The sequence below is a fragment of the Euleptes europaea genome, chromosome 11 (genome assembly GCF_029931775.1).
Source record: "Euleptes europaea isolate rEulEur1 chromosome 11, rEulEur1.hap1, whole genome shotgun sequence".
Taxonomy (NCBI): domain Eukaryota; kingdom Metazoa; phylum Chordata; class Lepidosauria; order Squamata; family Sphaerodactylidae; genus Euleptes; species Euleptes europaea.
The window spans coordinates 75,540,448-75,568,241 of NC_079322.1; the positions used below are offsets into that span (position 1 = coordinate 75,540,448).

At 50.5% G+C, this 27,794-nt stretch overlaps 2 protein-coding genes across 2 annotated transcripts in view; one reads left to right on the forward strand and one right to left on the reverse strand.

Moving 5' to 3' along the window:
* Positions 1–10,756, forward strand: part of ZBTB47 (zinc finger and BTB domain containing 47) — a 31,518-nt gene extending 20,762 nt beyond the window's left edge. Inside the window, exons 2-6 of the mRNA XM_056857208.1 lie at positions 2,671–4,113; positions 5,965–6,112; positions 7,083–7,198; positions 7,752–7,896; positions 10,359–10,756. Of these exons, the coding sequence (XP_056713186.1) occupies positions 2,671–4,113; positions 5,965–6,112; positions 7,083–7,198; positions 7,752–7,896; positions 10,359–10,756 (2,250 nt within the window). The remainder of the gene's footprint in view (positions 1–2,670; positions 4,114–5,964; positions 6,113–7,082; positions 7,199–7,751; positions 7,897–10,358) is intronic.
* A 6,625-nt stretch (positions 10,757–17,381) lies between these two features.
* KLHL40 (kelch like family member 40) lies at positions 17,382–26,089 on the reverse strand. The gene is made up of 6 exons (XM_056857209.1): positions 24,931–26,089; positions 23,979–24,139; positions 21,698–21,805; positions 19,762–19,947; positions 17,841–17,987; positions 17,382–17,507 (listed from the first exon to the last, which is right to left on the reverse strand). The coding sequence occupies exons 1-6, from the start codon at positions 26,083–26,085 to the stop codon at positions 17,396–17,398; spliced, it is 1,869 nt and encodes a 622-aa protein (XP_056713187.1). The 5' UTR covers positions 26,086–26,089; the 3' UTR covers positions 17,382–17,395.
* Positions 26,090–27,794: the final 1,705 nt, after the last annotated feature.

Consider the following 27,794-nt stretch of genomic DNA (forward strand, 5'->3'; position numbering starts at 1 on the left):
GAAGACTGGTGAAATGCAAGCAATGCGCTCTGGACTCTTTGGAGCCAGAAGAGGGGGTTGAGCATTTGGGGTAGAGTGCAGGGGGAGGCAATCAGTGCGTGGCCTGAAGGAGCGCCCAGGCCCTTACGAACCTACCTGACTACTGTGGTCCTCTTTGAAGGCCATGCTTCAGGTGTTCCCTCCTTCTGAGATTAGGCAGGTGGCAACCTGGGAGAGGACCTTCTCAGTCATGGCACCCAAGCTCTGGAACTCTCTCCCCAGGGAGACTCGCCTGTCTCCTTCTAGCTGTATCTAAAGAAGTGAGCTGTGGCTCACGAAACTCATGTGTGTGAGTTAAGTGCCGTCAAGTCGCTTCCGACTCATGGCGACCCTATGAATGAAAGTCCTCCAAAATGTCCTATCTTTGACGAAACTCATACCCTGCCAGAAAGGGAAAAACAAAAAAGCTCAACCTTAACTAGGCGAGGAACCTATAAGTTGATCAATTAAAAGAATATGTAAAATAGTTGCTAATTTTCCGACATGATAAAAAAAATCAATGTAAATGACCAATAAATAACTCAAATGCGTTTCAGCCTATGTGGCCTTCTTCAGTGGTCATATACACATTTGCATATATTTACCACTATTTTACATATTCTTTTAATTGATCAGCCTGTACATTTAAGGCCCAGTGTTTTTAATTTAGTGTACACCACATAATACATAATATCAGTATTTTGTTATAATTTTCAGCTCAACTTTGAGGTTCTTCATTTGTTCTTGCCATCACAAGCTGTTGCCAAAAATCTTCTTCAGTGTGACTCAAAGCTTTGGAGACGATGTCTTTGCCCGTGGACATTTGAGAAGGAAAAAACCCGCCTCGAGTGTGTGCCTTAATTCATCCTAATGAGCTCTCTTAACGAAGCGAGCAAGTCACCGTTTTTAATGGGCTGTAATTACCTTGGGGAAGGTGTGCGAGGGTCTCCTGAGTGATGGCTGCTGGAGTTCTTGTGTGAAGGTCAGAGACTTTCTCGGCTGCTTTCTGACATGACGGTCCCATTGGGGGGGGGGCTGTGATTCAGTGGTAGAGCCTCTGCTTGGCAGGCAGAGGGTCCCAGGTTCAGTCCCTGGCATCTCCAGTTACAAATCAAGTGATGTGTGTGTGCTGTCAAGTCACAGATGACTTACGGCAACCCCGCAGGGTTTTCAAGGGAAGAGACGGTCAAAGGTGGTTTGCCGCTGCCTCCCTCCGCATCACGATCCTGGTAATACTTGGAGGTCGCTCCTCCAAAGTCTAACCAGGGCTGCCCCTGCTTAGCTTCTGAGATCTGAGGAGATCAGGCAAGCCAGGGGCTATCCAGGTCAAGTAACAGGTAATGTGGAAGATCTTTGCCTGAAACCCTGGAGAGCTGCTGACAGTCTGAGCAGACAATATTGATCCTGATGGACCAAGGGTCTGATTAAGTATAGGCCAGCTTCATGAGTTCATATGTGGGCCCCAGTGTAATGGGAGACGATTGCCACTGCCAGCATGGTATAGTGGTTAAGAGCGGTGGATTCTAATCTGGAGAACTGGGTTTGATTCCCCACTCTTCCACATGAGCGGGTGAACAGAGTTCAATTCCCCACTCCTACACTTGAAGCCTGCTGGGTGACCTTGGACATCCAGTTCTTCTGGATGGCCGACAGCAGGGCACAGAGCCTTCCCCTGATTTCACCTCCTGAGTCCTGGCTCTGGTATTCAGAGGTTGACTGTGTCTGGATGTGGAGGCTCCCTTGGAGGAAGGGTAAAATGAAAGTGAATAGAAGTCTTATGGTTGTAGTTGAATAGAAGTCTTATGGTTATGGAGTGACTCACAAAATCTCAACCCAAGAAGAATTTGGGGGCAGAGCCCGGCAAGTGAAAGGAGTTCAGCTGGGGTTGCCAGGTCTCCCCCCGCCTTGCCACTGGCAGGAGCTTTGTGGGGCGGGGTGTTCTGCCCATGCGCAGCGCGGTGGTGTCACTTCTGGGTTTACCCCAGAAGCGCCGGCATCACACAGGACGCTCTAGTACAATCTTTCAAAACCTCTATGGAACCTCTATGGAACCCATAGAGCTTTGTGTGTGGGGAGTGCTAGAGCATCCCCGTTGCAATGCTGGCCCTTCCAGGGTAATGCCATGTGCACACGGATTACTCCCCCCTTCAGCTGGCCTGCTAGGGATAAGTAGTTCAAGGGGCCCGTGAAGCTGCCTTATACTGAATAAGACCATCGGTCCATCAAGGTCAGTATTATCTACTCAGGAAGTGGTTGTCTTGGGTCTCAGGCAGAGGTCTTTCACATCGCCTTAGGGATACCAGGTCCCTCTTCGCCACTGGCGGGAGGTTGTTGAGGCAGAGCCTGAGGAGGGCGGGGTTTGTGGAGGGGAGGGGCTTCAGTGCCATAGAGACCAATTGCTAAAGCGGCCATTTTCTCCCCATGAGCGGATCTCTGTCGGCTGGAGACCACTTGTAAAAGCAGGAGATCTCCAGCTAGTACCTGGAGGTTGGCAACCCTACATCATCTGCTACCTGGTCCTTTTAAACTGGAGATGCAGGGGGTTGAACCTGGGACCTTCTGCATGCCCAGCAGAGGCTCTTCCACTGAGCCAAGGAGTTGTCTTTTCTTATGGCATCCCTTCACCTCTTTCTCTTTCTTTCCCCCTGACAGCTGATAGTTGAAAAGACGACTGACTTCCCTACCGCCGAATACTCTCTGGTGGAGGATGTCGCCCTCCACTTCACGTGTTTGATGGACAGGCTGAACGAGCAGCGTCTGTTTCAGCCAGACCTGTGCGACGTGGACGTCGTCCTGGTGCCGCAGAGGAGCGTCTTCCCAGCCCACAAGGGGGTCCTCGCCGCCTACAGCCAGTTCTTCCACTCCCTCTTCACCCAGAACAAGCAGCTCCAACGGGTGGAGCTGTCCCTGGAGGCCCTGACCTCCCAGGGCCTCCAGCAGATCCTCAACTTCATCTACACCTCCAAGCTGCTGGTCAACTCTTGCAACGTGCGGGAGGTCCTGAGTGCCGCCACCGTCCTGCAGATGAACAACATCGCCTCCTCTTGCCAGGAGCTCATCAGCACCAGATCCCTCAGCTCCGCTGTGGCCGGCAACATGGCGTTGCCCCCTCCCAACAACTGTGGCAAAGGCATCCCTTCTCAGTACTACTGTGACATCAAGCAAGAGATGGACTCCCCGCGCCCAAAAATCTACGCTCGGGAGGGGAACGGCCCTTATTCCTTACGCGTGGAGGATGGAGCCGCGCGGGAAGCTAACCAGCATCTCCCGGCAGTGGCCGCCAAGAAGTATTACAAGGAGGAGAAAGAGGGCAGCCTGCCGGTCTGTAAGATGGAGGGTGAGGAGTCCCAGGCAGGGCTGGGCAACCAGGGTTCTTACAACCATGGCGAGCAGATCATTGTGGAAGTCAACCTCAACAACCAAACCCTCAACGTCTCCAAGGGGACGGAAGGGAAGCCTTCCACGGTCAACCAAGCGGTTGCCATTGCCGCCGTGATTGGAAGGCCCCAAGGGGACGGGCGTCCCGCGGAGGAGCACGAGGAGGCAGAAAACGGGGAAGGGGAAGAAGAAGATGAGATTGCTGAAGTTGGGGAGGAGGAAGAGGATGAGCACAGCGAAGAGGAGGACCTGGAGGAGACCACTGAGGAGGAGGAAGAGGAGGAGGAGGATGGGGAAGAGGTGGCCGACATAAAGAGGGAGAAGTCGGGGCCACCCCACAGGCCCAGCAGGCCTTCCAAGGTGACGAAGCCGGCCATGTCGACCAGGTCCCAACAGACGGCCAAGGTTGCGGTGGCCATGGAAGAGGAGGAGGGGGAGGAAGAGGAGGAAGAAGACGGGGAGGAGGATGACGAGGACCAGCGAGGGAGGAAGAGAAAGAAGGACCAGGACGGGCTCAGCCAGAAGGTCAAGCTGGAGGAGAAGCAGCACTACCCGTGCAAGAAGTGCCCCCGGGTCTTCAACAACCGCTGGTACCTGGAGAAGCACATGAACGTCACGCACAGCCGCATGCAGATCTGCGACAAGTGCGGCAAGAGGTTCCTGCTGGAGAGTGAGCTCCTGCTGCACCACCAGACGGACTGCGAGAAGAACATCCAGGTGAGCCCTCCCCAGAGGTGGTGGTGTGGCTTTTGCCATAGAGTTCAATTGCCAACGCGGCCATTTTTCTCCAGGTGATCTGATCTCAGTCGGCTGGAGATTAGCTGAATTAGCTGGCGATCTCCTGCTACTACCTGGCGGTTGGCAACCCTATATATACCACCACCCTGCTCAATCCCGTTGTGCCCAGAAACATAAATCTAAAACAATTCCCTTTTATAGTTAAGTTCACACATATAGAGAGGTAATGAGCCCTTGACTAATTATCATGCAGCGAGAAACTGGGTCAGATTGGCTTACCGGTAGCTCATATGGGGACGCAGTCAGCCTCTGTGTATCTTATCCAGGAGTAGAGTTGCCACCTTGGAGTTGGGAAATCGAATCGAAATATTTTTATTACGGCGTTGCCATTCCAAAAACACTCAATCAGGAGTTGGGAAATCACTAATCTCTCTTGTCTGGAGATCAGTTGTAATTCCAGGAGGTCTCCAGGTTAGGGTTGCGAGCCTCCAGGTACTAGCTGGAGATCTCCTGCTATTACAACTGCTCTCCAGCCAATAGAGATCAGTTCACCTGGAGAAAATGGCCGCTTTGGCACTTGGCCTCTATGGCATTGAAGTCCCTCCCCTCCCCAAACCCCGCTCTCCTCAGGCTCTGCCCCCAAAACCTCCCACCGGTGGCGAAGAGGGACCTGGCAACCCTACTCCAGCTCCCACCTGGAGGTTGGTAGCCCTATCCAGAGACGAGTAAGGGACGGCAGGAGTTGAGAAGTGGGAGAAACTGCTCTGGTTGCTAGATGGTTGTGACTGGGAAGCCAAAGCTCCTGTTTAGTGATATAACACATGCCTATACCTTGCTGTCATCTATGGTGCAGAGTTGCATACATTAATATCTTTTTTTCATCCCCCAAAATCTGTGTTTTGGTTTCTCATGGGCAGGAGGGAGAGATGCTGCAGCACCGAGACACCCCCCGCCCTTGCTGGCCACCTGCTATCACTACAGGCATCTCCACCCAGGACATACGTTCAGTCTGGAGAAGAGGAGGTTGAGGGTGGGGGGGACAGGATTGCTCTCTTTATGTATTTGAAGGGCTGTCGCTTAGAGGAGGGCAGGGAGCTCTTCCTCTTGGCGGCAGAGGACAGGACTCTCAATAATGGGTATAAATTACGAGCGGAAAGGTACCGGCTGGATATGAAGAAAAAAACTATTTACAGTGAGAGCGGCTCAGCAGTGGAATCGGCTACCCAGGGAGGCGGTGAGCTCCCCATCACTGGCAGTCTTCACGCAGCGGCTGGACAAACACTTGTCAGGGATGCTCTAGGCCAGGGGTGTGGAGCTCATTTGTTACAAGGGCCGGATATGACATAAATGTCACTTGGTTGGGCCGAGCCATGCATACCGTAAAATTTAACGCCGGGTACTGGAGTTGACAAACTTTATAGAAGACACAAGCAAAGACAATTAATGATATTATTATTTTTTTACTTAAAATACAAACATGCTTAAAACAATAACGCTCTTACAGTATTTCCTTTTATTTAACAGTCTCTGATCATTGACACCTTGGGACTGGGGGGTGGGTGGCTGCCTCGGCTGACTTACGGGCTGGATAAGAACTCTCAAGGGGTTGGATCCCGGGCTTTATGTTTGACACCCCTGCTCTAGGCTGACCCTGCATTGAGCAGGGGGTTGGACTAGATGGCCTCTCTGGCCCCTTCCGGCTCTATGGCTCAAAGGGTCTAATTCAGTATAAGGCAGCTTCGTGTCTTCATGTGCAACTCAGTACAATTCAGATGAATCCAGTTTCCCACCTTGGGATCCGTTTTCCTGACTCTCCTCCCTTGTTGCTAGTGCTGCACGTGCGGGAAAGCGTTCAAGAAGCTCTGGTCGCTTCATGAGCACAACAAAATCGTCCACGGCTACGCAGAGAAGAAGTTCTCCTGCGAGATCTGCGAGAAGAAATTCTACACGATGGCGCATGTGCGCAAGCACATGGTTGGTGAGTGTGGCTTTGGGGAGGGCGGGAGCCAGCGGCTGCAGGTGTGCCCCCAAAGCTCAGCAGGATGTCGGAGATGAGACCCAATGCTCTCTCCAGCACCCTTGGGGGCACTTGTGAATTTTGGTTGGCCAGTACATCCTTCTGAAATGTGTGGCCATCTGTTCCCTTCACTCTCAGCTTTGTAACGGATTTAATTTATTTCTTCTTCAGTTGTACACAACCTTTATCCCCAATGGCGATCCAAAGTGGCTTATATCACTCTCCTCTCTTTCATTTTGTCCTTACAACAACCCTGTGCCTAGGGTTACCACCTCTGGTTTGGGAAATACCTGGAGATTTTGGAGGCGGAGCTTGAGGAGGGCGGGATTTGGGGGAAGAAGGAGCCTCAACAGAGTATAACGCCATAGAGTCCACCTTCTAATGCAGCCATTTTCTCCAGGTGAACGGATCGACGTCACCCGGAGATCTGTTGCAATAGCGGGAGATCTCCAGCCCTCGCCTGGAGGTTGGCAACCCTAGCTGTGCCACAGGTGGTAACTGGAAATCTCCCGCTTTTACAACTGATCTCCAGCCGATACAGATCAGTTCACCTGGAGAAAATGGCTGCATTAGAAGGTGGACTCTGTGGCGTTATAGCATTGAAGTCCCTCTCCTCCGCCAACCCCTGCCCTCCTCAGGCTCTGCCCCCAAAATCTCCAGGTATCCCCTACCCAGAGCTGGCCACCCTCCCCCCAGCATAGAACTCTCCTCCAGGTGTGCTTTCCCCCCCCCCCTAGCACTGCCTTCTTTCTGGTTCTCTCTGCGCATGCACAGGGGCGCTTTCACAAGTGCGCTTGCCCTCGACGGTGACCAGAACCGTTCCAGCCCGGCCAGGGATGCTGGAAGCAGGCCGCGTCAACCGTTTCCCTCGGCACCCTTCCCCGAGGTGGAACTTTGCCCGGTAACACCCCGTTTCTTCTCCTGTTTCTAGCTCACACCAAGGACATGCCCTTCACCTGTGAAACCTGTGGGAAGTCGTTCAAGCGCAGCATGTCCCTGAAGGTCCACTCCCTGCAGCACTCGGGAGAGAAGCCCTTCAAGTGCGAGGTGGGAACGGACGTCCGGCCATCTCCTTTGCGTTCCACTGAACATCCACCGTTGTCCTACTAGGTCCTCTGAATTCCCAGTTCTAGCAAGTCTGTAGTCAAGGGTTCCCGGTGGGCTCTGTGGTGTTCGCCAGTGCTTCCTGGTGAGAGCCAGCGTGGTGTAGTGGTTAAGAGCGGTGGAGTCTGATCTGGGGAACCGGGTTTGATTCCCCGCTCCTACACATGAAGCCAGCTGGGTGACCTTGGGCTAGTCACAGCTCTGTTAGAGCTCTCTCAGCCCCACCTACCTCACAGGGTGTCTGTCTTGGGGAGGGGAAGGGAAGGTGATTGTAAGCCGGTTTGAGTCTCCCTTAAGAGGTGGAGAAAGTCGGCATATAAAAAAGCAACTCTTCTTCTTCTTCTTCTATTCTGGTCCAGAGGGGCGGCCCTGTTAGCTCTCAGCCAGGTGTGGCTGTTGGCCACAGAACGTCCGTCGAGATGCACCTGGGGCCGACCCAGTTTTTGCGTCTGACGATGGCGTTGGGGCTCGGCCCCTTCCTCTCCTGTCTCCCCAGAACTGCAACGAACGGTTCCAGTACAAGTATCAGCTCCGGTCCCACATGAGCATCCACATCGGCCACAAGCAATTCATGTGCCAGTGGTGCGGGAAGGACTTCAACATGAAGCAGTACTTCGATGAGCACATGAAAACCCATACAGGTAAGGGCCCTCTGGAAGACTCTGCCTTCCCCTCCTAACCATAAAACAGCCTCATTAACTTATCTATTTATTATTTACTTATTTACCTCATTTGTACCCGGCCTCTCTCCTCAGCGGGGGACCCAAAGCAGCCTATGGCATTCTCCTCTCTGACATTTTATCCTCACAATAACCCTGTGAGGTAGGTTAGGCTGGGAGAGTATGACTGGCCCAAGGTCACCCAGCATAATATTGTCGAAGGCTTTCACGGTCAGAGTTCATTGGTTCTTGTAGGTTATCCGGGCTGTGTAACCGTGGTCTTGGTCACCCAGCATAGTTAAGTTGTGGAACTCCCTGCCCCAGGATGTGGTGATGGCTGCCAACTTGGAAGGCTTAAAAAGGGGAGTGGACATGTTCATGGAGGAGAGGGCTATCCATGGCTATTAGTAAAATGGATGCTGGTCTTAATGCATCCCTATTCTCTCCAGGATCAGAGGAGCAGGCCTATTATATTCGGTGCTGTGGAACACAGGCAGGATGCTGCTGCTGCACTCATCTTGCTTGTGGGCTTCCTGGAGGCACCTGGTTGGCCGCTATGTGAACAGACTGCTGGACTTGATGGGCCTTGGTCTTATGTTCTTAAGTATTTCTTCACACAACGCATAGTTAAATTGTGGAACTCTCTGCCCCATGATTTGGTGATGGCTGCCAACTGGGAAGGCTTGAAGAGGGGAGTGGACATGTTCATGGAGGAGAGGGCTATCCATGGCTACTAGTCAAAATGAATACTAGTCATGATGCAGACCTATTCTCTCCAGGATCAGAGGAGCAGGCCTGTTATATTAGGTGCCGTAGAACACAGTCAGGATGATGCTGCTGCAGTCGTCTTGTTTGTGGGCTTCCTGGAGGCACCTGGTTGGCCACTGTGTGAACAGACTGCTGGAGTTGATGGGCCTTGGTCTGATCCAGCAGGGCTTTTCTTATGTTCTCCTCCTCTTCCTGAGAATTCGAATCCAGGTCTCCCATGTACTCGTCCAACACAGCAGTGGAATTACAAGACCAGACTAATCCAAGCTGGTCAGAGCTCGGAAGCTAAGCAGGATCAGCCCTGGTTAGTCCTTGGATGGGAGATCACCGAGGAAGTCCAGGGATGCTACGCAGAGGCAGGCAATGGTGAACCACCTCTGTTCATGTCTTGCCTTGAAAACCCTACGGGGTCGCCATAAGTCGGTTGAGACTGGACAGCGTTTAATTGTCATTATTATATTCCTTTTATATATTGAAGATGGGAAGAAGCACATCCTTCCACGGGTGAAAAAACGCAGGCTCTCGTGTTCTAATGTTGCAGTACTCTGCAGGATTCAGCCTTCATGTATAATTATATCTACGATATAAATAGTTGTCATTTACTGCAGAGTCGGTGCACCCTTGGAAACAGCACCCCGTGTGCTGCCTCCGTCCCCCTAAAGGTTGCCAGCCCCAGGATGAAAAATACCTGGAGGTTTTGGGGGTGGAGCCTGAGTAAGGCGGGGTTTGGAGAGGGGAGGGGCTTCAACGCCATACAGTCCATTGCTCTGTACACTGCATTGGTCAGGCCACACCTGGAGTATTGTGTGCAGATCTGGAGGCCTCACTTCAGAAAGAATGTGGACAGGATGGAGCGGGTGCAGAGGAGAGAGATGAGGATGATCAGGGGCCTGGAGGCCGAGCCCTATGAGGAAAGGCTGGAGACTTGGGAATGTTCAGTCCGGAGAAGCGGAGGTTGATGGGGGGACAGGATTGCTCTCTTTCCTGTTCCTGTTGGCAGCAGAGGATAGGACTCCCAATAATGGGTATAAATTGCGGGAGAAAAGGTACCGGCTGGTTATTAGGGGAATTTTTTTTATACAGTAGGAGTTGTTTGACGGTGGAATCAGCTACCTAGGGTGGTGGTGAGCTCCCCCTCACTGGCAGTCTTTAAGCAGAGGCTAGCCGACCCTTTTCAGGGATGCTCTAGGCTGATCCATAGAATCATAGAGTTGGAAGGGACCACCAGGGTCATCTAGTCCAACCCCCTGCACAATGCAGGAAAATCTGAACTACCTCCCCCCCATACCCCCAGTGACCTATACTTCATGCCCAGAAGATGGCCAAGATGCCCTCCCACTCATGAGCTGCCTAAGGTTATAGAATCAGCACTGCTGACAGATGGTCATCTAGCTTCTTTTTAAAAACCTCCAGGGAAGGAGAGCTCCCCACCTCCCAAGGAAGCCTGTTCCACTGAGGAACCGCTCTAGCTGCATTAAGCAGGGGGTTGGACTAGATGGCCTGTATGGCCCCTTCCAACTCTATGATTCTGTGATTCAATTTCCAAAGCAGCCACTTTCTCCAGGGGAACTGATCTCTGTCGCCTGGAGAACAGTTGTAATAGTGGGAGATCTCCAGCCCCCGCCTGGAGGTTGGCAACCCTACCTCTGACCCACCTTGCCACTTTCCCCCGCCAGGTGAAAAGCCCTACATCTGCGAGATCTGCGGGAAGAGCTTCACCAGCCGCCCGAACATGAAGCGGCACCGTCGGACGCACACGGGAGAGAAGCCCTACCCTTGCGACGTTTGCGGCCAGCGCTTCCGGTTCTCCAACATGCTCAAGGCCCACAAGGAGAAATGCTTTCGGGTCAGCAACAGCGATCCGATCAGCAACAGCGACCCGAACTCCGTCGGCTTCCCTGCTGCCCAGAGCGCCAACCCGGCTCATCTGGGCGCCGGCGGCCCGCTCCATGCGACACCGCACTCCCACGCACTCCCTTTGCCGCTCATGCATGCTCAAAGCCTCCCCCCTCCGCCTCATTTACCACCCCCGCCGCCCCTCTTCCCGGCAAGCAGAGTGAACTTGAACCACTAGGTCTCTCTGCTGGTCTTGCTCATTGACTGTTCTGCAATTCAGGAAATGGCCAGAAGGTGTCTCCATCACGAATGTTGTTGAGGGATGGGGAGAAGATTGAGTTGGGTTTCGGTGGTTGTTGGGCTCTGCCTTTGGTCCGCAAAACTGAAGGGGTTGTATTTCTCGGCCAGAGTCGGCAAGCCATCCTTGCTTCCCACTTTGCGTATAATCTGAAGGAAACCTTCTCTTTTGTTTGCACGTGGAAGGGTGTAGACCAAAGGCCCCTCATTGTGGAGATCTAGGGGTGCACTAGGGCAGATTTTGCTGATGGTCATGATGCAAACAAGAATCTCTCCTTTCTTCTACCACTTCCTCACCTGTGGTATAGTGGGGAATGGGTGCATGTGTCTCATTTGGAATCTGGGCCACAGCTAGGAAGCACCACACCTGGCCCCTTGTTTTCTTCCTTGGGTGGAAATGGGTTGAGACACAGTCTATTCCCATTAAGGAGAAGAAGAAGAAGAGTTGGTTTTTATACCCCACTTTTCTCTACCTTTAAGGACTCTTAAAGCAGCTTACAATCACCTTCCCCTCTCCACAACAGACACCTTGTGAGGTAGATGGGTCTGAGAGAGTTCAGAGAGAACTGTGACTAGCCCAAGATCACCCAGCCGGCTTCATGTGTAGAGGTGGGGAATCAAACCGGTTCTTTAGATTAGAGTCCGCTGCTCATGTGGACGGGTGGGGAATCAAACCCAGTTCTCCAGATTAGAGTCCGCTGCTCTTAACCACTACACCACACTGGGCTGTGGCTTAGTGGTGGGGCATCTGCTTGGCATGCAGAAGGTCCCAGGTTCAATCCCCGCCACCTCCAGTTAAAGGGACTGGGCAAGTAGGTGATGTGAAAGACCTCTGCCTGAGACCCTGGATAGCTGCTGCCGATCTCAGGAGACAGTACTGACTTTGATGGACCAAGAGTCTAATTCAGTATAAGGCAACTTCATGTGTTCATGTGACAATATCAAGGGATGGTGAAGCCGTGATTGGTGGGGTGTCAAATGTGTGGGTTCTCCACTAGAGTTTCTCATCCCCTCCCTGTCCTCATCTCAATATCATCAGTCACTCGGTGGGACTTCCGACTTCTCTCTCCTTGCATTATGAACATATGAACACACATGAAGCTGCCTTATACTGAATCAGATCCTCTGTCCATCAAAGTCAGTATTGTCTACTCAGACCGGCAGCGGCTCTCCAGGGTCTCAGGCAGAGGTCTTTCACATTACCTGCCTGCCTAGTCCCTTTAATTGGAGACTCCGGGGGATTGAACCTGGGACCTTCTGCAGGCCAAGCAGAGGCTCTACCCACTCTCCATGGCTCTCCAGGGTCTCAGGCAGAGGTCTTCCACATCACCTACTTGCCTAATCCCTTTAACTGGAGATGCCGGGGGTTGAACCTAGGACCTTTTGCATGCCAAGCAGATGCTCTACCACTGGGCCACAGCCCCCTCCCCTTACGGGTGGCCTCTTCCTTCTTGCATATAGGTAGAGGTGAGGTTTTGAATGTGTGATCTAGGAAATGGCACCAGCGAAGCACTTCTGGCCTCCTCTTTGTCCCCTTCTTCCCTTTTCATACACATGTATATAGAAGCCACAAACCCAAGTCTCATCCCCCCAGTTCTGTGGCGATTCCAGCCCTCCTTTAGTCACTCAGGCTTTCTGGGTGGGCCTCCAGAGCCTCGAGCGTGGTCCCTGTCCTATGCTTGGTCTACATCCTTCTCGGGTCCTAGCACGGAGACCTTGTTCTTCAGTGGGTTCCTGCCCGACAACGCAAACTCATCCACAAATGAACTCGCTTAAGCTCCCCTCTGTCGAAAGCTATGGAGCGCGGGAAGAAAACCTGGCCTTTTTGTAACGGCAAGAATTTATTATTTTAACTTTTTTTGCACTTTATTAACCCATCATAATAACTCTTCCTCGATAGGATAATTGCAAGTTATTCTATACTCTGTTGCTGGTTAACGAAATTTCCCCAGGGGTGACGTCAACCCTTCAGTGCGCTGCGGCCAAGCAAGCTCCATTCATGGTGAAGACCCCCGCATGGGTCGCCTGCTCTTAACCCCCTTGAAATGGATGAAGCTTCTGTCCCGGCAGAGCACTGACGGCTTTGCCCCTGAACCTGTTTGCACAAAGAAGTCCACGGTCAACGTCCAAGTTGTGCTGGATGTCTTATTGGGGGGGGGGGTTTCCTTGTCCCTGCCCTCCCCGTGTCCCAAACCTGGAGAAACCTTTTCAGCTAGGATATCCAGACCACATTGCCTCTCTGTGTATGTTTTTGTGTATCTGTACTAAAGCAGGGCTGGCCCCTGGAACAACAGCCATAACATGTGAATGGACACGAAAGGTGCAAGGAGGACGTTGTGGCCCAGGGGGTGGGGAATCAGGATGGTGCAATAATCGCGAAGAGGTGGGAAAGTTGAGACAAGCCACAATACGAACTCTGGGAGGAAGTGTTGAGATGTTTGGTCTCTCTCTGGATCGAGGTGGGAATGTTGAGACAAGCCACAATACGAACTCTTTGGGAGGAAGCGTTGAGATGTTTGGTCTCTCTGGATCAGAGCCTTCTCAATTAAGACCCTACCCGACAAACTCTTCAAGGGACGACACTGAAGTTGTTAAAATTGGGGAAGAGAGTGGCACTTTTCTTGCCCCCTCATTTCAGTAGCATGTAATGGTTTGGAAGAAAACAGGAGAAGGGGGGGGAAACACAGCCCTTCACATGCCTCAAATGAATTTTCTTAATGCCCAACAGAGGGGCCGTGTATTACTTCTCTGGCGTTTGGCATCCGTTGGCCACCTGTACCAAGAAGGCAATGGAAAGCAAGTATCGGTGACTTTCTTTCAGCGTGAACAAAAATTGCAATGAAGCACTTTATTCTGTATGGGCTGGGGGTGGTTGGGGCAGAAGTAGGAAGGTGGACCGTTGTCCTTACCCATGTTCTTTCAGCAGCCTCTTCAGAAATTATCCTAGGAAATATATTACGACTTTCGTTTTAACCATCATGTATAATCCGTATATGTTTTATTCCTGGTGCCTGCAGGAAACAGAACTACATCATAAATAACTGAGGCAGACGTTGTATTTCTTTGGTACATCTTCAAATCCAGAGGAAGCGTTCACCTTCATCTTTGCAGCTGCATTTCTTTCAGCAGGGCATGCCTATTTTCCCCTCTTCCTCTGAGAGTGGCACTACTTATTCCAGGGCTTAAGATGGGACTCCCAACTTATTTTTGCTGTGTAATGCTAATATGAGGGAGAGGGGAATGAGTTCAAGTGAGAATTTGCAGGCTTTCTTGTTTCTCCTTCACTGATTCTACCCCCTTTCCCGTTCTGAATTTTCCTTGGCCTGCCTGAGACAGAAATAAGTAGGGTTCTGATGTAGGGTTGCCAGCTCTGGGTTGGGAAATACCTGGAGATTTTGGGGGTGGAGCCTGAGGAGGGTGGGGTTTGGGGAGGGGAGGGTCTTCAATGGGGTACAATGCCATAGACTCCTCCTTCCAAAGCAGCCATTGTCTCCAGGCGAATCGATCCCTGGCGTTCAGTTGTAACAGCGGGAGATCTCTAGCCACCATCTGGAGGTTGGCAACTCTACTCTGATGTCTGCAACGTGGTGGTGTCATTTTTGGCAGGCGCTGGAAGTGATGTCATCACATGGCTGATGACTGCAGGGACACCCTGGTATTTGGGCAAAACTGTATGGTAAAAACGGCTTCGACCATAGAATTTTGCCTGAATACCAATGTGTCCCCCTGCCGTCGGCAGCGGCGGGATGACATCACATCTGGTGCGTGCCGAAAAGTACATCACCGCGTTGCTCATGCCAGAGACTTCAGCCTAAGTTTGTTGCCAGTAAGGGCAAAAACACACGGTCGCTTTAGCCTCCTTTCTTCCCTGTTTCCAGCCAGGATTCAGCCAGGATCGAACGCACGAACTGACTCTCCCCCAAACCCCACCCTCCTCAGGCTCTGCCCCAAAAACCTCCCGCAGACGGCGAAGAGGGACCTGGAAACCTTATTTAAGAGGGATGGGCTAGGCATCCTCCCATCTCATTTCTAGAACCTGAATTAGCAGCATTATCCTAGGCCCAACTACTATGGCCCTGGACTGGGAATAGGGTTGCCAACCTCCAGGTGTAGTGTACTGAGATTATTTCCTTAGGGTTGCACAACCTCCAGGTGGTGGCTGGAGAGCTCCTGCTATTACAACTGATCTCCAGGCGACAGAGATCAGTTCCCCTGGAGAAAATGGCCGCTTTGGCAATTGGACTCTATGGCATTGAAGTCCCTCCAAGCCCCGCCCTCCTCAGATCCCACCCCCAAAATCTCCATGTATTTCCCAACCTAGAGCTGGCAGCCCTGCTTGGCAGGCATACATGTAAGCACTTAAAATCCAAAAGGGCTGTATGAATATTCGTGTAATAAAAGGATGAGATTATTGGGTGGGGGAGTGCTTCTCATGTTCTATCTCAGTGATCCTTGCAACGACAGCCCTGTGAGGTTGAGCCAGTGTTTTCACTTTAAAGATGGGGGAGCCGAGGCTGAGAGGGGGTGGCTTGCGTAGCTGGCCCTCCCGATGGTTCGCGCCGAGATGGGTTTGAAGAATAGGCCTTTCCTCTTTGCCGCTGGGCTGTGCCGGTTAATGAAGGTGGGGCCTCAGAAATCATCGGAGGTTTCCGAAGAATCGCTTCCCTTCCTACAGCTGCAGCTGGACGTCTGCATTTCCACAGCAGGCCGACCCCGTCTCCTTGGCAGTGTTGCAGAGAAGGAGAGCATCAGTGCAACTATGTGGAAAATGCTTCCGGGAGGCATACCAATGGTGACTTCTGAGCAAGCATTTCCTGCATATACCACCGGTCTCCAACATGGTGACCATTGGACACCGTAGCACTCACCGACATCTTTCTGGTAAACAGTGTTTTTAGGAATTGGGTGGGGCCAGGTAGGGCTTTTGCCAAGCAGGGCTTCTGGTTATCCACTGGAGCTCTGATTTGGTGGCGTACACTATGCTCCCCTTGGAAAAGCAATATTTGGTGGAAATGGCAGGATCATCTCCATGAGCGGGGCGGTCCTGGAACTTACAGGCTACTTAACTTCTTTAGGGTTTCCCCATAAACAGTAAAACAGCTAGATCCGAGTCCAGTAGCCTTAGAGACCGACAAGATTTTCGGGATATATGCTTTTGACAGTCAATGCTCCTTTTGCCAGATATAAGTAAGAATGCCAGCTTTGGGTTGGGAAATACCTGGAGATTTTGGGGTCGGAGCCTGAGGAGGGCAGGGATTGGGGAGGGGAGGGACTTCAATGCTACAGAGTCCAACTACCAAAGCGGCCCTTTTCTCCAGGAGAACTGATCTCTATGAGCTGAAGATCAGTTGTAATAGCAGGGGATCTCCAGCCACCAACTGGAGGTTGGCAACACTAAATGGAGGTCCCTATCTGACTCTCAAAAGCTCTCAAAAGGAAATCTTATTGCTCTCTTTGATGCTCCTGGACTCGAATCTAACAGTTCTACTGCAGACCAACACAGCTGCCCTCTGAAATCCATAAACAGTAGGTATTCCCTTGTTTTATTACTGAGAAAAGGGGATTTTAAACCATCCCATATTGCTAAGGATCTCTCTCCCACTGCTAATCACAAACATTCCAAATACTATTGTTTTTAAATATGGGTCGTGCTTCTTCCAGTTAATATGAAACACTCGAAGGGGAAGAAAGACCCCCCTCATTTGACAGGTACCCTAATGTACTCTTGGAAAGGTCTTTTGTTTCTTTTTAAAGGAATGGGAGAACTGTTTCAACCGCACACCTAAATAAAACTGAACTTTCTCGGTTTTGCTCTCCGTGTGTCTGTCCCAGAGAATTCTCTATGAGTCTTCAGCCTCCAGACCTACTAGAGTGGCCAGCTCCATGTTGGGAAATAACTGGAGATTTTTGGGGTGTGGGGAGGGGAGGGGAGAGACTTCAATGCCATAGAGTCCAATGGCCAAAGCAGCCATTTTCTCCAGGGGAATTGATCTCTATCGGCTGGAGATCAGTTGTACTAGCAGGAGATCTCCAGCTAGTACCTGGAGGTTGGCGACCCTGTCAGACTTTTCTGACTGTTCTGAATCTTCCAAATTATACTGACCAGAACTGAAACAAGGGTTGGTAGATCTCTGGATAGGAACATAAAGTTCAACCATTTTGGCCATATCCAGTTCCTGCACAAATTGCAGCCCATCCATGTTGGGGAGGGGCTGTGGCTTAGTGGTAGAGCATCTGCTTGGCGTGCACAAGGTCCCCGGTTCAATCCCCGGCATCTACAGTTAAAGGGACCAGGCAAGCAGGTGAAGTGAAAGACCCTGGAGAGCCGCTGCCTGTCAGAGTAGACAATGCTGACTTTGATGGACCAAGAGTCTGATTCAGTATAAGGCAGCTTCATGTGTTCATGTGTAGGTTTCCTTTTGTATGGAAAATAGGGAAACGGCAGGTATTTGATGTTTTATTTTACCAAAAGTGACACAGCAGCATCGAATCCTTACATGAAGATTAAAAAAAAAAAAAAAAAGAATGAGGAGGGGAGGGGAGAAGGTAAGAAAAAAGCCAAAGCGACGCTTCAGCAATTTCACATCTTGGTTAGTCGCATAATGTTGAGCTTCACGGGCAGAAATGTGGCCCCGGAGGCATACTGGATTTCCCGGAGAATGCCTTCCCATTTCTTCCCTTCTTCATCATACCTGGGGGAAAAAAGAGGACCATCAAATATCTGGGTTAGGAATGAGTAGGCCACTCCTGCTATCTTCCTTGGAATTCACCGGCTTCTTCTTGCATGCTTTTTGAACCTTTTAGGTCAGGGTCCCCAATAGGGTCTGGTAACACTGGTTTTCTATGGGATTTTGCTGAACCACTAGGCTCATTGCTGGCTCATTGCTGAACCGTTGGGTCTTCTCAACAGCCACCACAGCTAATAGGCACCCTTTGGATAAATGAAAACCCCTGCATGCTTGCAGCGGTTGTCTTCATCTCACAAATGCCAGCGAGGCTGAATCACAGCGTCAACGGTGCCTCACCTCCAGACGTCATTGAGCTCAGTGGGAACCAGTTCTCCCGACTCCGCCTCGACGGTGGCAAACCCCCCGATGAGATAGAGGGTGCCGTTCAGGCTGACCAGACTGACGGAGCTGCGTTCCTGGGGGAATTCGGTGAAGGATTCCCATCTGCCACAGCAGAAAAGACAAGGCGTGTTAGGAGAGAAGAAATTTCTGTGCACCAAATTGCACAGTAGCCACCAGGTAGAGTTGTCATCTCCAGTTTGGGAAATCTTATGCTAGGCTAAAACAGGTTGTCTTTGAGAAGCTACAGGGCTTTTCCTTTCCTTTGCCTGCACTCAACAAACATGACCGATCTGTTGGCATGAATTACTGCCTGCATCATCTGCCTCTGATTTGAGCAATTCTTCCCTTGGTGGGGTTGGATCATTCAAGTATTTTTGACTCAGAGATGCCAAAGAATGACCTGTCTTTGAAACAGACCCCCTGTTACACCTCTGCGTGAACTCTGCGCTTGCCTCTTTCCAACCAGGAGGCTTTTCCAGACCAGTGACTCATTCAGAAATAACAAGTCACCTCCAGGAAGGGGCAGAGAACAATTTCTAATCTCACACACTGTAAAAGTACATCGTTTGGGGTATTAAAAGGAAGCGGGCCTTGCGTTCTCATTTGGCCAGTGCTAGGGTTACCAACTCTGTGTAGGGTTGCCAGGTCCCTCTTCGTCACCGGCAGGAGGTTTGGGGGCAGAGCCTGAAAAGAGCGGGGTTTGGGGAAGGGAGGGACTTCAATGTCATAGAGTCCAATTGCCCAAGCAGCCATTTTCTCCAGGTGAACTGATCTCTATCGGCTGGAGATCCGTTGTAATAGTAGGAGATCTCCTGCTACTACCTGGAGGTTGGCAACCCTAACTCTGTGTTGGGAAATTCCTGGAGAGTTTGGGGTTGGAGTCTGGGGAGGGCAGGGTTTGGGAAGGGGAGGGACCTCAGCTGGGTATAATGTCATAGATTCCAACCTCCAAAGCTGGAACTGGACTCTGTAGACCAGTTGCAATTCCGGGAGATCTCCAGGCCCCAGCTGGAGGATGGGAACAACAGGTGGGCCAGTGGTATGATCACTACCACTATATTAGAGTAGCACACATTGTCTGCATCTGTGTATCAACAGGCACTAAAACTTGGCCATCTTCTGGACATGGAGTAGGGGTCACTGGGGGTGTAGGGGGGGAGGTAGTTGGGAATTTCCTGCATTGTGCAGGGGGTTGGACTAGATGACCCTGGTGGTCCCTTCCAACTCTATGATTCTAGGCCAAGGGTAACGTCAGAGCATAGCCTAGTGGTCCAATCCATATTTCAAAAACTATCCAACACTGGTGTAGTGGTTAAGAGCAGCGAACTCAAATCTGGAGGACCGGGTTCGATTCCCCATTCCTCTACATGAAACCTGCTGGGTGACCTTGAGCCAGTCACAGTTCTCTCTGAACTCTCTCAGCCCCACCTACCTCACAAGGTGCCTGTTGTGGGGAGAGGAAGGGATTGTGATTGTAAGCTGCTTTGAGACTCCTTAACGTAGAGAAAAATAGGGTATAAAAACCAACTCTTCTTCTTTTCTAACATGGTATTCTGGCCTAACTGGACGAATGGACTCAAGAGATATTTCAGAGTCTGAGAGTTTGGAATGACCCTTGAGGTCATCTAGACCAGCCTTCTGCTCAGTGCATGAAATTCAAAGTTAGAACATCCCAGATGACTGTCCAGGCTCTGTCCTAGTAAGGGGCCGGCCCTCCCCCCAGGTAAGTTGCTCCACTGTCCAAATGCTATTAACATTAGGAAGTTTCTCCTAATGTTCAACCAAAACGCGCCCTCCTCCAATCTGATCCATTAGATCTCACAATGCCCTCTAGAACAATAAAGACCCTTCTACTGAATCCTAAAGGGACACTTACCGATTGGCTGCGATGTCGTAAACTTCCACCGAGTTGGTCAAACCGGAGTCGGTCACCCCTGCCGCCACGTAAATTTTGCCCTTGTGCACGGTGGCCCCAAAGAGGGAACGGGCGTTCTTCATCGGGGCCAACTCCTTCCATTCAAACTTGTTGAAGTTGTAGACGCTCAAAGTGTTGAGGCATTTTCTGCAACAGAGTTGGAGGTGGGGGAGAATTCAAATCTGGGGGGGGGGGATCTCCTGTCTGCCATTCGGGATTTATGCGATTCAGTGCATTTTTTAGGCAATGCTCATTAGTTTGTCTTAGGTCTTTTATGCATGGCTGTTTCCCTCACGGTGTCCCCTCCAACGACTTCGGGCCTTTGGGTTGATTATGCATGCCGTTTCTAACCATCAGAGGCCGCCCCCCTTTCCCCCTGCATTTCCCCGCATTTTACCCGTGTTTTCAGGGACCTGTTTTATCATGAATTTGAAAATGCGGGCAAAACATGTGGAAACGGCACGTGGAGAGCGAAGTGACCCCTGACAGTCGGAAAGGGCATGCATAATAAAAAAAAAAGACCTGAAGTCGTCATAGAGGGTACCGTGAGGGAAACAGGCATGCATAAAAGGTCTTAGATTCATTGCTTTCTGCTTTGGAACACTCTTTTGGGAGGAAGGTGAGATAGAAATGGTGCAGATAAAGAAATATCAATTGCCAACTCTGGTCTGGGAAATTCCTGGAGATTTGGGGGAGGGGTGGAGCCTGGGGAGGGTAAGGTTAGGAGAGGGAGGGACCCCAGTGGGACATAATGCCATAGAGCCCGCCCTCCAAAGCAGCCATTTGCTCCAGGAAGATCAGTTGTAATTCCAGGAGATTTCCAGGCCCCATTTAAAAGTTGGCAACCCTACCCCACTTCTTGCAATCTTCCACAAGTGCAGACAAAAGGAGGGACCATGTTACACAACAAGTAGCTACTTATGGGATTCTCTGCCAACCTGCTAGGGTTGCCAGGCCCCTCTTTGCCACTGGCAGGAGATTTGGGGGGGGCGGAGCCTGAGGAGGGCGGGGTTTGGGGAGGGGAGGGACTTCAATGCCATAGAGTCCAATTGCCAAAGCGGCCATTTGCTCCAGGGGAACTGATCTCTATCCGCTGGAAACCACTTGTAATAGGAGATCTCCAGTTAGTACCTGGAGGTTGTTGGAAAAAATAACAATATTGTTTCCGACTACCATTTTGTTATAGCATAGGTGTTATTTTCCTTCCAGTATTTGGGGAAGGCACTGGCAAACCACCCTGCAAACATATTGAACTCTTCATGGAAGTCAGGTTTGACTCTTTTTGATTTGAAAATTGGACTCTCCTATGAACTGGGAATGTACTTGAATTCCTTTTGAAATATTGCTTTGTTGTATTTGGTTGGATGTTTATTTATTTTGATTATTACATGAATATGAACAAAGGTTTTTGCACCATATATGTTTGAAGCTGCATTTATTGGGACTGAGCCACGTGCTGTTGTTCTCATTTACTTAGTTCCTGACAGCATAGGTCTTGTGTTCTTTTTAGTACCTGGAGGTTGGCAACCTTAGTTGTATGACTATCCACTGTTGGAAAGAGGATGCTGGACTAGATGGACTGTTGACCTGGATGGACTATTGCCCTGATCCGGCAGGGTTACTTTTACGTTCTTGTGCAGGCAGCAGCTGCCTCTGTGAGATAGATGCACAGCGAATGCAGGTACATTTTGGGATTTGGGTGCCCCAGATGGTTGCCAGGGGTGGGCGGTTATGGGTAACCACCATGTTGGCCTTCCTGTCTGGCCAGTTTGGTCTCCCTTCCTCAGGGTTTAGGGAAGATCTTTGTGAAGGTGGGGAAAGAAGGGCTGCGCTTAGCATGTTCCCCGCGGGGGAATAAAAATAAATCATTGCAAGCTGCTCCGGCGGCCTCTCTTACTTATCATTTCCTTTGCCTCCGATGACGTAGATGAGGTTGTTGTGCGATACCACGCTGTGGCCATAGACTGCGTAGGGAAGGGAATCTGCTTCGCCCCATTTGAAGGATCTGTCGGACAGAGAGGAGGAGGAAGAAGAGTTGGTTTTTATACCCTGCTTTTCTAAACCTTTAAGGAGTCTCAAAGTGACTTACAATTTCCTTCCCTTCCCCTCCCACAACAGGAACCTTGTGGGGTAGGTGGGGCTGAAAGAATTCAGAGGAGGAGAAGGAGAAGAAGAAAAGTTGGTTTTTATATGCTGACTTTCTCTACCTTTTACGGAGAATCAAACTGGCTTACAATCACCTTCCCTTCCCCTCCTCACAACAGACACCCTGTGAGGTAGGTGGGGCTGAGAGAGTTCTTAAGAGAACTGTGACTAGCCCAAGGTCACCCAGCTGGCTTCATGTGGAGGAGTGGGGAAACCAACCCGGCTCACCCGATTAGTGTCTGCTGCTCATGTGGAGGAGCGGGGAATCAAACCCGGTTCTCCAGATCAGAGTCCACCACTCCAAACCACCGCTCTTAACCATTACACCATGCTGGCCCAGAGAGAACTGTGACTAGCCCAAGGTCACGCAGCAGGCTTCATGTGGAGGAGTGGGGAAACCCACCCGGCTCACCAGATTAGATTCCACCACTTATGTGTAGGAATGGGAAATCAAACCCGGTTCTCCAGATTAGAATCCATCACTCTTAACCAGTACATCACACTGGCTCCCAGAATCATAGAATCATAGAGTTGGAAGGGACCATCAGGGTCATCTAGTCTAACCCCCTGCACAATGCCGGAAATCCACAACTACCTCCCCCCCAACACCCCCAGTGACCCCCACTCCATGCCCAGAAGATGGCCAAGATGCCCTCCCTCTCATCATCTGCTTAAGGTTATAGAATCAGCATTGCTGACAGATGGCCATCTAACCTCTTCTTAAAAACCTCCGGGAATGGCACTCTCAACACACGTAAGCCACACACAAACACACACACACTACTTTGCCTGGGAGACAGCAAGGCCACAGTTTCCTTGGCTTTCATGACCTCCCCCCCAGAAGGTTCCATTCCCCCCCACCCAAATATCTTTTGCATCCTACGCAATAGGCATATATTCAACAGTGGGTATTTCCCCATCCATAGACCTTGTGAGAGTTTTCTTCCTGGCCCTCATCTCCTTTCTGCTTTCCTTTGTAGTAACTGGGCAGTGTTCCAGTCCCAAATAAGGTTGCCAACCTCCAGGTGCAGCCTGGAGATCTCCTGGAATTACAGCTGATATGTAGACTGCACAGATTGCTTATTTACTTATTTAAAACATTTATTCCACTTCTCTTGGAGAGAGTGGCTGCTTTGGAAGGTAGATTGTATGGCATTATACCTTCCTGAGGTGCCTCCCCTTCTTAACCCCCCCCCCCCAGGCTGAGGCTCCACTCTCAAAGTTCCAGGTATTTCTGGACCCGGAGTTGGCAACCTTATGCACTGGATTCCATTGTAACATTATTAGGGCTGCCAACCTCCAGGTACTTAGCAAATCTCAAGATAGCAGAAAACTTATGCATTCAATAATATGCAGTTAAATATCTTCAGTTAGACATATGTATTTCCAATAATTATTATTCATTATTAATCCAAATATTCTCTGATTACAACAAATTCTTATGTATGCTCTTAAACCAGAAGCATATTAAATCACAAGCATATTATTGGAAATACACATGTCTAACTGAAGATATTTAACTGCATATTATTGAATGCGTAAGTTTTCTGCTATCTTGAGATTTGCTAACTAACTACATAGCAGGCTAACCTATATTTATCCAACCTCCAGGTACTAGCTGGAGATCTGCTATTATAACTGATCTCCAGCCGACGGAGATCACTTCCCCTGGAGAAAATGGCTGCTTTGCCAATTGGACTCTATGGCCTTGAAGTCCCTCCCCTCCCCACACCCCGCCCTCCTCAGACTCCGCCCCAAAAATCTCTTGCTTGTGGCAAAGATGGACTTGGCAACTAGGATTGCCAACTTCCAGGTACTAGCTGGAGATCTCCTGCTATTACAACTGCTTTCCAGTTGATAGAGATCAGTTCACCTGGAGAAAATGGCCACCATAGCCATTGGACCTTATGGCCTTGAAGTCCCTCCCCTCCCCACACCCCGCCCTCCTCAGGCTCTACCCCAAAAACATCCCGCTGGTGGCGAAGACAACCTGGCAACCCTACCCATGGGACCCTGGGCTGATTTGCACTCACAGTCGATCGTAGCACATGACGGAGTCCAACGTCTGCTCTCCCTCTCTCAGCTCTTTCCCTCCTACCACGAAGATGGAGTTCTCGGCCTCGCCGAGGCCAAAGAGACAGCGTGGGGACGGCAGAGGAGGCATGCCCAGCCAGTCCGAATCCAGGTGGTCGTACTTCGGAGAAACAAAAAGAGCTCACTGCACAACCCCTATCACCAAGGAAGTGTACAAAAAAGAGAGAAAGAAACCCTCGCAGGTTATATTTGGGTTGTCAAGTAGGCCTTCCAACAGGGTTGGCCAACCTCCAGTTGGTTGCTGGAGATCTGCTATTACAATTAATCTCCATGTGAAAGAGATAAGTTCATCTGAAGAAAATGGCTGCTTTGGAAGGTGGACTCTATGGCATTCTGCCCCGCTGAAGTCCCTCCCCTCACCAAAGCCAATCCTCAGGGTCCACGTCCAAGATCTCCAGGTATTTCCCAACCTGGAGTTGGCAGCCTATGGTTGCCAGGTCCCTCTTTGCCACCGGCGGGAGGTTTTGGGGACAGAGCCTGGGGAGGGCAGGATTTGGGGAGGAACTTCAATGCCATAGAGTCCAATGGCCAAAGCGGCCATTTTCTCCAGGGGAACTGATCTCTATCAACTGGAGATCAGTTGTAATAGCAGGAGATCTCCAGCTAGTACCTAGAGGTTGGCAACCCTAGGTATGGAACCCCTAGCCAACACACAAACCTGAAATGGAATCAAGCCAGTTTGAATTAGAAATGACCTGAATTTGGCATTGCTGGGGGAAGGCGGGATATATAAATACAAGTTTATTATTATCATTATAACCGATACCCAAGCCAATCCTAAATAAAATTAGGCTGCCTCTCTGATCCAAGCAGAAGCTTGTTTATCTCTCTGCCCAGAAGCCAAAAGCTGTATGTCGTTTCCGGCTCACGGTCAGAACATTCACCCAATACCTGCAAGAAATAGGAGTTCATGGGATCCTCTTTATTGTCCTCGTTGTAGTAAAGTCCACCTGCTATGAAAACCTGGTTCTCACGGGTGACCAAACTGACGTGATTCTTCGGAATCTGTGCAGAGATGGAAGCAAAGTAGCACTCATTTCCCACCGGGTCATAGGCCACCGCCCCTGAGTCACTGATCATGAAAATGAGGTCTTGAAGGAACATCCCGAAACGCATCGTATCATTTAAGATCCCCGGAAGGGCCTCTTCTTCCTCTTTGTCCTCCCCTTCCTCCACACCTCCATTTACGACGTCCCCTGTTTTTTTCTCCGCCTTTTTCTTCCCAGTTGTCTTTCTCACCACCGTGAATTTCCCCTCGTGAGCATCCTTCACCATCTGGATCTTCTTGAGAAGTTCAGGGCTAGCCTTGACTAAGGCGTGCTTCTCCACCTTATTCTTGAGGTAATCCTTGTCCATGAGACGGAAGCGGATGCTCTCAAAGACCACCGGAAGGGCCTTCACCCGGTTCTCACGATCGTTGGCTTCGGCCCACTTCATCACCACCTCGAAGACGGACTCCTCTTTTTCGATATTAAGGGAATCGCTGGAGATGATTGCGATGAGCTCATCCGCGGAGAACTGGTAGAACTCTTCGTCTCGGGAGAGCAAGGCAAAGCGGTGGCAGATGAAATCCCTGGCGGACACCGCCAGGCGGGCACAATCCAGCATCAGCCCGAGCCGGAAAATGGCCAGACAATTGCTGAGGCAAAGTCTCTTCTGAAGGAAGGAGACGCAGACGGTAAAAATGGATGGGATCTGAAACATGTTGGCCACGGAGAAAATGTCCTGGACGTTCTGCTCAGTGAGCTCCAGCTCCGAAGTGTAGATGTAGTGGAGGATCTTGCCCATGACTTCGGGGTCGATGTCCTCCAAGCTGACTTCCTTCTTCTTGCTTTCTTCCGTGTCCGAGAGAAACAAGGCCCTGAAATAAGGGCTGCATGCCGCCAGCACCAGCCGGTGACACGGGAATTCCTTCCCCTTGACTTTCAAGACGCAGTCGAGGAACTTGCCGTGATCGAGCAAATCTTTGATCCCATCCTGGAGGAGGGTTTGCTGGTAGAGACGCAACTCTTCGGCTTGGTCGAAAGGCAAAGCCATGGTGGACATCGCCCGGTCCCTTCTTGCTCTTCTTTGGCGGGAGCCCGTGCAAGATTCTCTCGCTTTCAGAAGGAGCAGGAATAAGATCTAGCTCCGGCTGGGGACGCAGATGGCTCTGGTTCGCTTTCGACTGCAAGAGGGGTTTTTATATATAGCTTCAGGGTTACAAAGCTTAGGGAATCCATTCTGGAGCATGTGTGTAAGCTGATCGCTTTTTTAATATGACACACTGGCCCATCGGGGAGGGACGGTGGGGGGGAAATGACACAAGGAAGCTCGGTAACAGCTGTAAGGGTAATTCTAGATCCTCCTCGGCCGAAGCTTTCCCGATTCACTACCAAGCGGTCTTTTCCTGGAGGGGCCCTTCCCGAAAAAGACTTGTGACTGGGTGCCTTAGGAACCGCACCGGCGGAAAACAGATTTCTGTTTGGGTGTGAATCAAACAGACAAAGTTGTCCCTTGGATCAGCCTCGAGCACCGCGGGAGCTTGTTGGCAACACGCGTCTTTGTACCCTTCTAAATCCAGAGCGAGGCTTAACATGCTAAAAATATATTGCAAAGTCGGAGCTGAATGAATAATGAAGAAACAGATCGGAGGTTCCTTGCAACAGAAGGAAATCAGTCTGCGTTCCCAAGGCCCCTGATCCTTGCATGGCCGAGATGGAGTCTCTGTGATTTTTATTCTTCCAGGCACATACTGTTTTGTGAGCACTTTGGTGGGGTGTGTCAGCGTGGTGTAGTGGTAAAGAGCAGCGGACTCTACTCTGAAGAACCGGGTTTGATTCCCCACTCCTCCACATGAACTGCAGACTCTAATCTGGAGAACAGGGTTTGATTCCCCACTCCTCCACATGAGCAGGAAACTCTGATCTGGAGAACAGGGTTGGTTTTTCCACTCCTACACACAAAGCCTACTGGGTGACCTTGGGCTAGTTCTCTCTGAACTCCCTCAGCCCCACCTACCTCCCAAGGTGCCTGTTGTGGGGAGAAGAAGGGAAGGCGATTGTAAGCCGCATTGAAACTCTTTTTGGTAAAGCAGGGTATAAAAACCAACTCTTCTTTTTCTTCTAAAATAACTAAGCGCAGGCTGTTGGACTTTGGTCACATTATGAGAAGACAAGAGTCACTGGAAAAGACAATAATGCTAGGAAAACTTGAAGGCAGCAGGAAAAGAGGAAGGCTCAACAAGAGATGGATTGACTCAATAAAGGGAGCCATGACCCTTATGGCAGTTGTAATTACAAGAGATCTTCCAGCCCCACCTGGAGGTTGGCAACCATACTCTCATACTGTGAGCCCTTAACCCAAATCTGGTTCTCCTTAGGATATGTTTGAGCATTCTCGCTCATCTGACAGTCACTTTGCATACTTACGTTTAATTCTAGAACAATTTAGTGGATTGGTTCAAATACAGCCATGTTGTGGCTGCTGATTCAAGATTGACAGGAAGAAGAAGAAGAAGAAGAAAGAAGAAGAAGAGTTGGTTTTTATATGCCGACTTTCTCTACCACTGAAGGCAGAATCAAACCTACTTACAATCACCTTTCCTTCCCCTCCCCACAACAGACACCCTGTGAGGTAGGTGGGTCTGAGAGAGTGTGACTAGCCCAAGGTCACCCAGCTGGCTTCATGTGGAGGAGTGGGGAAACAAATCCAGTTCACCAGATTAGCCTCAACCAGTCATGTGGAGGAGTGGGGAATCAAACCCAGTTCTCCAG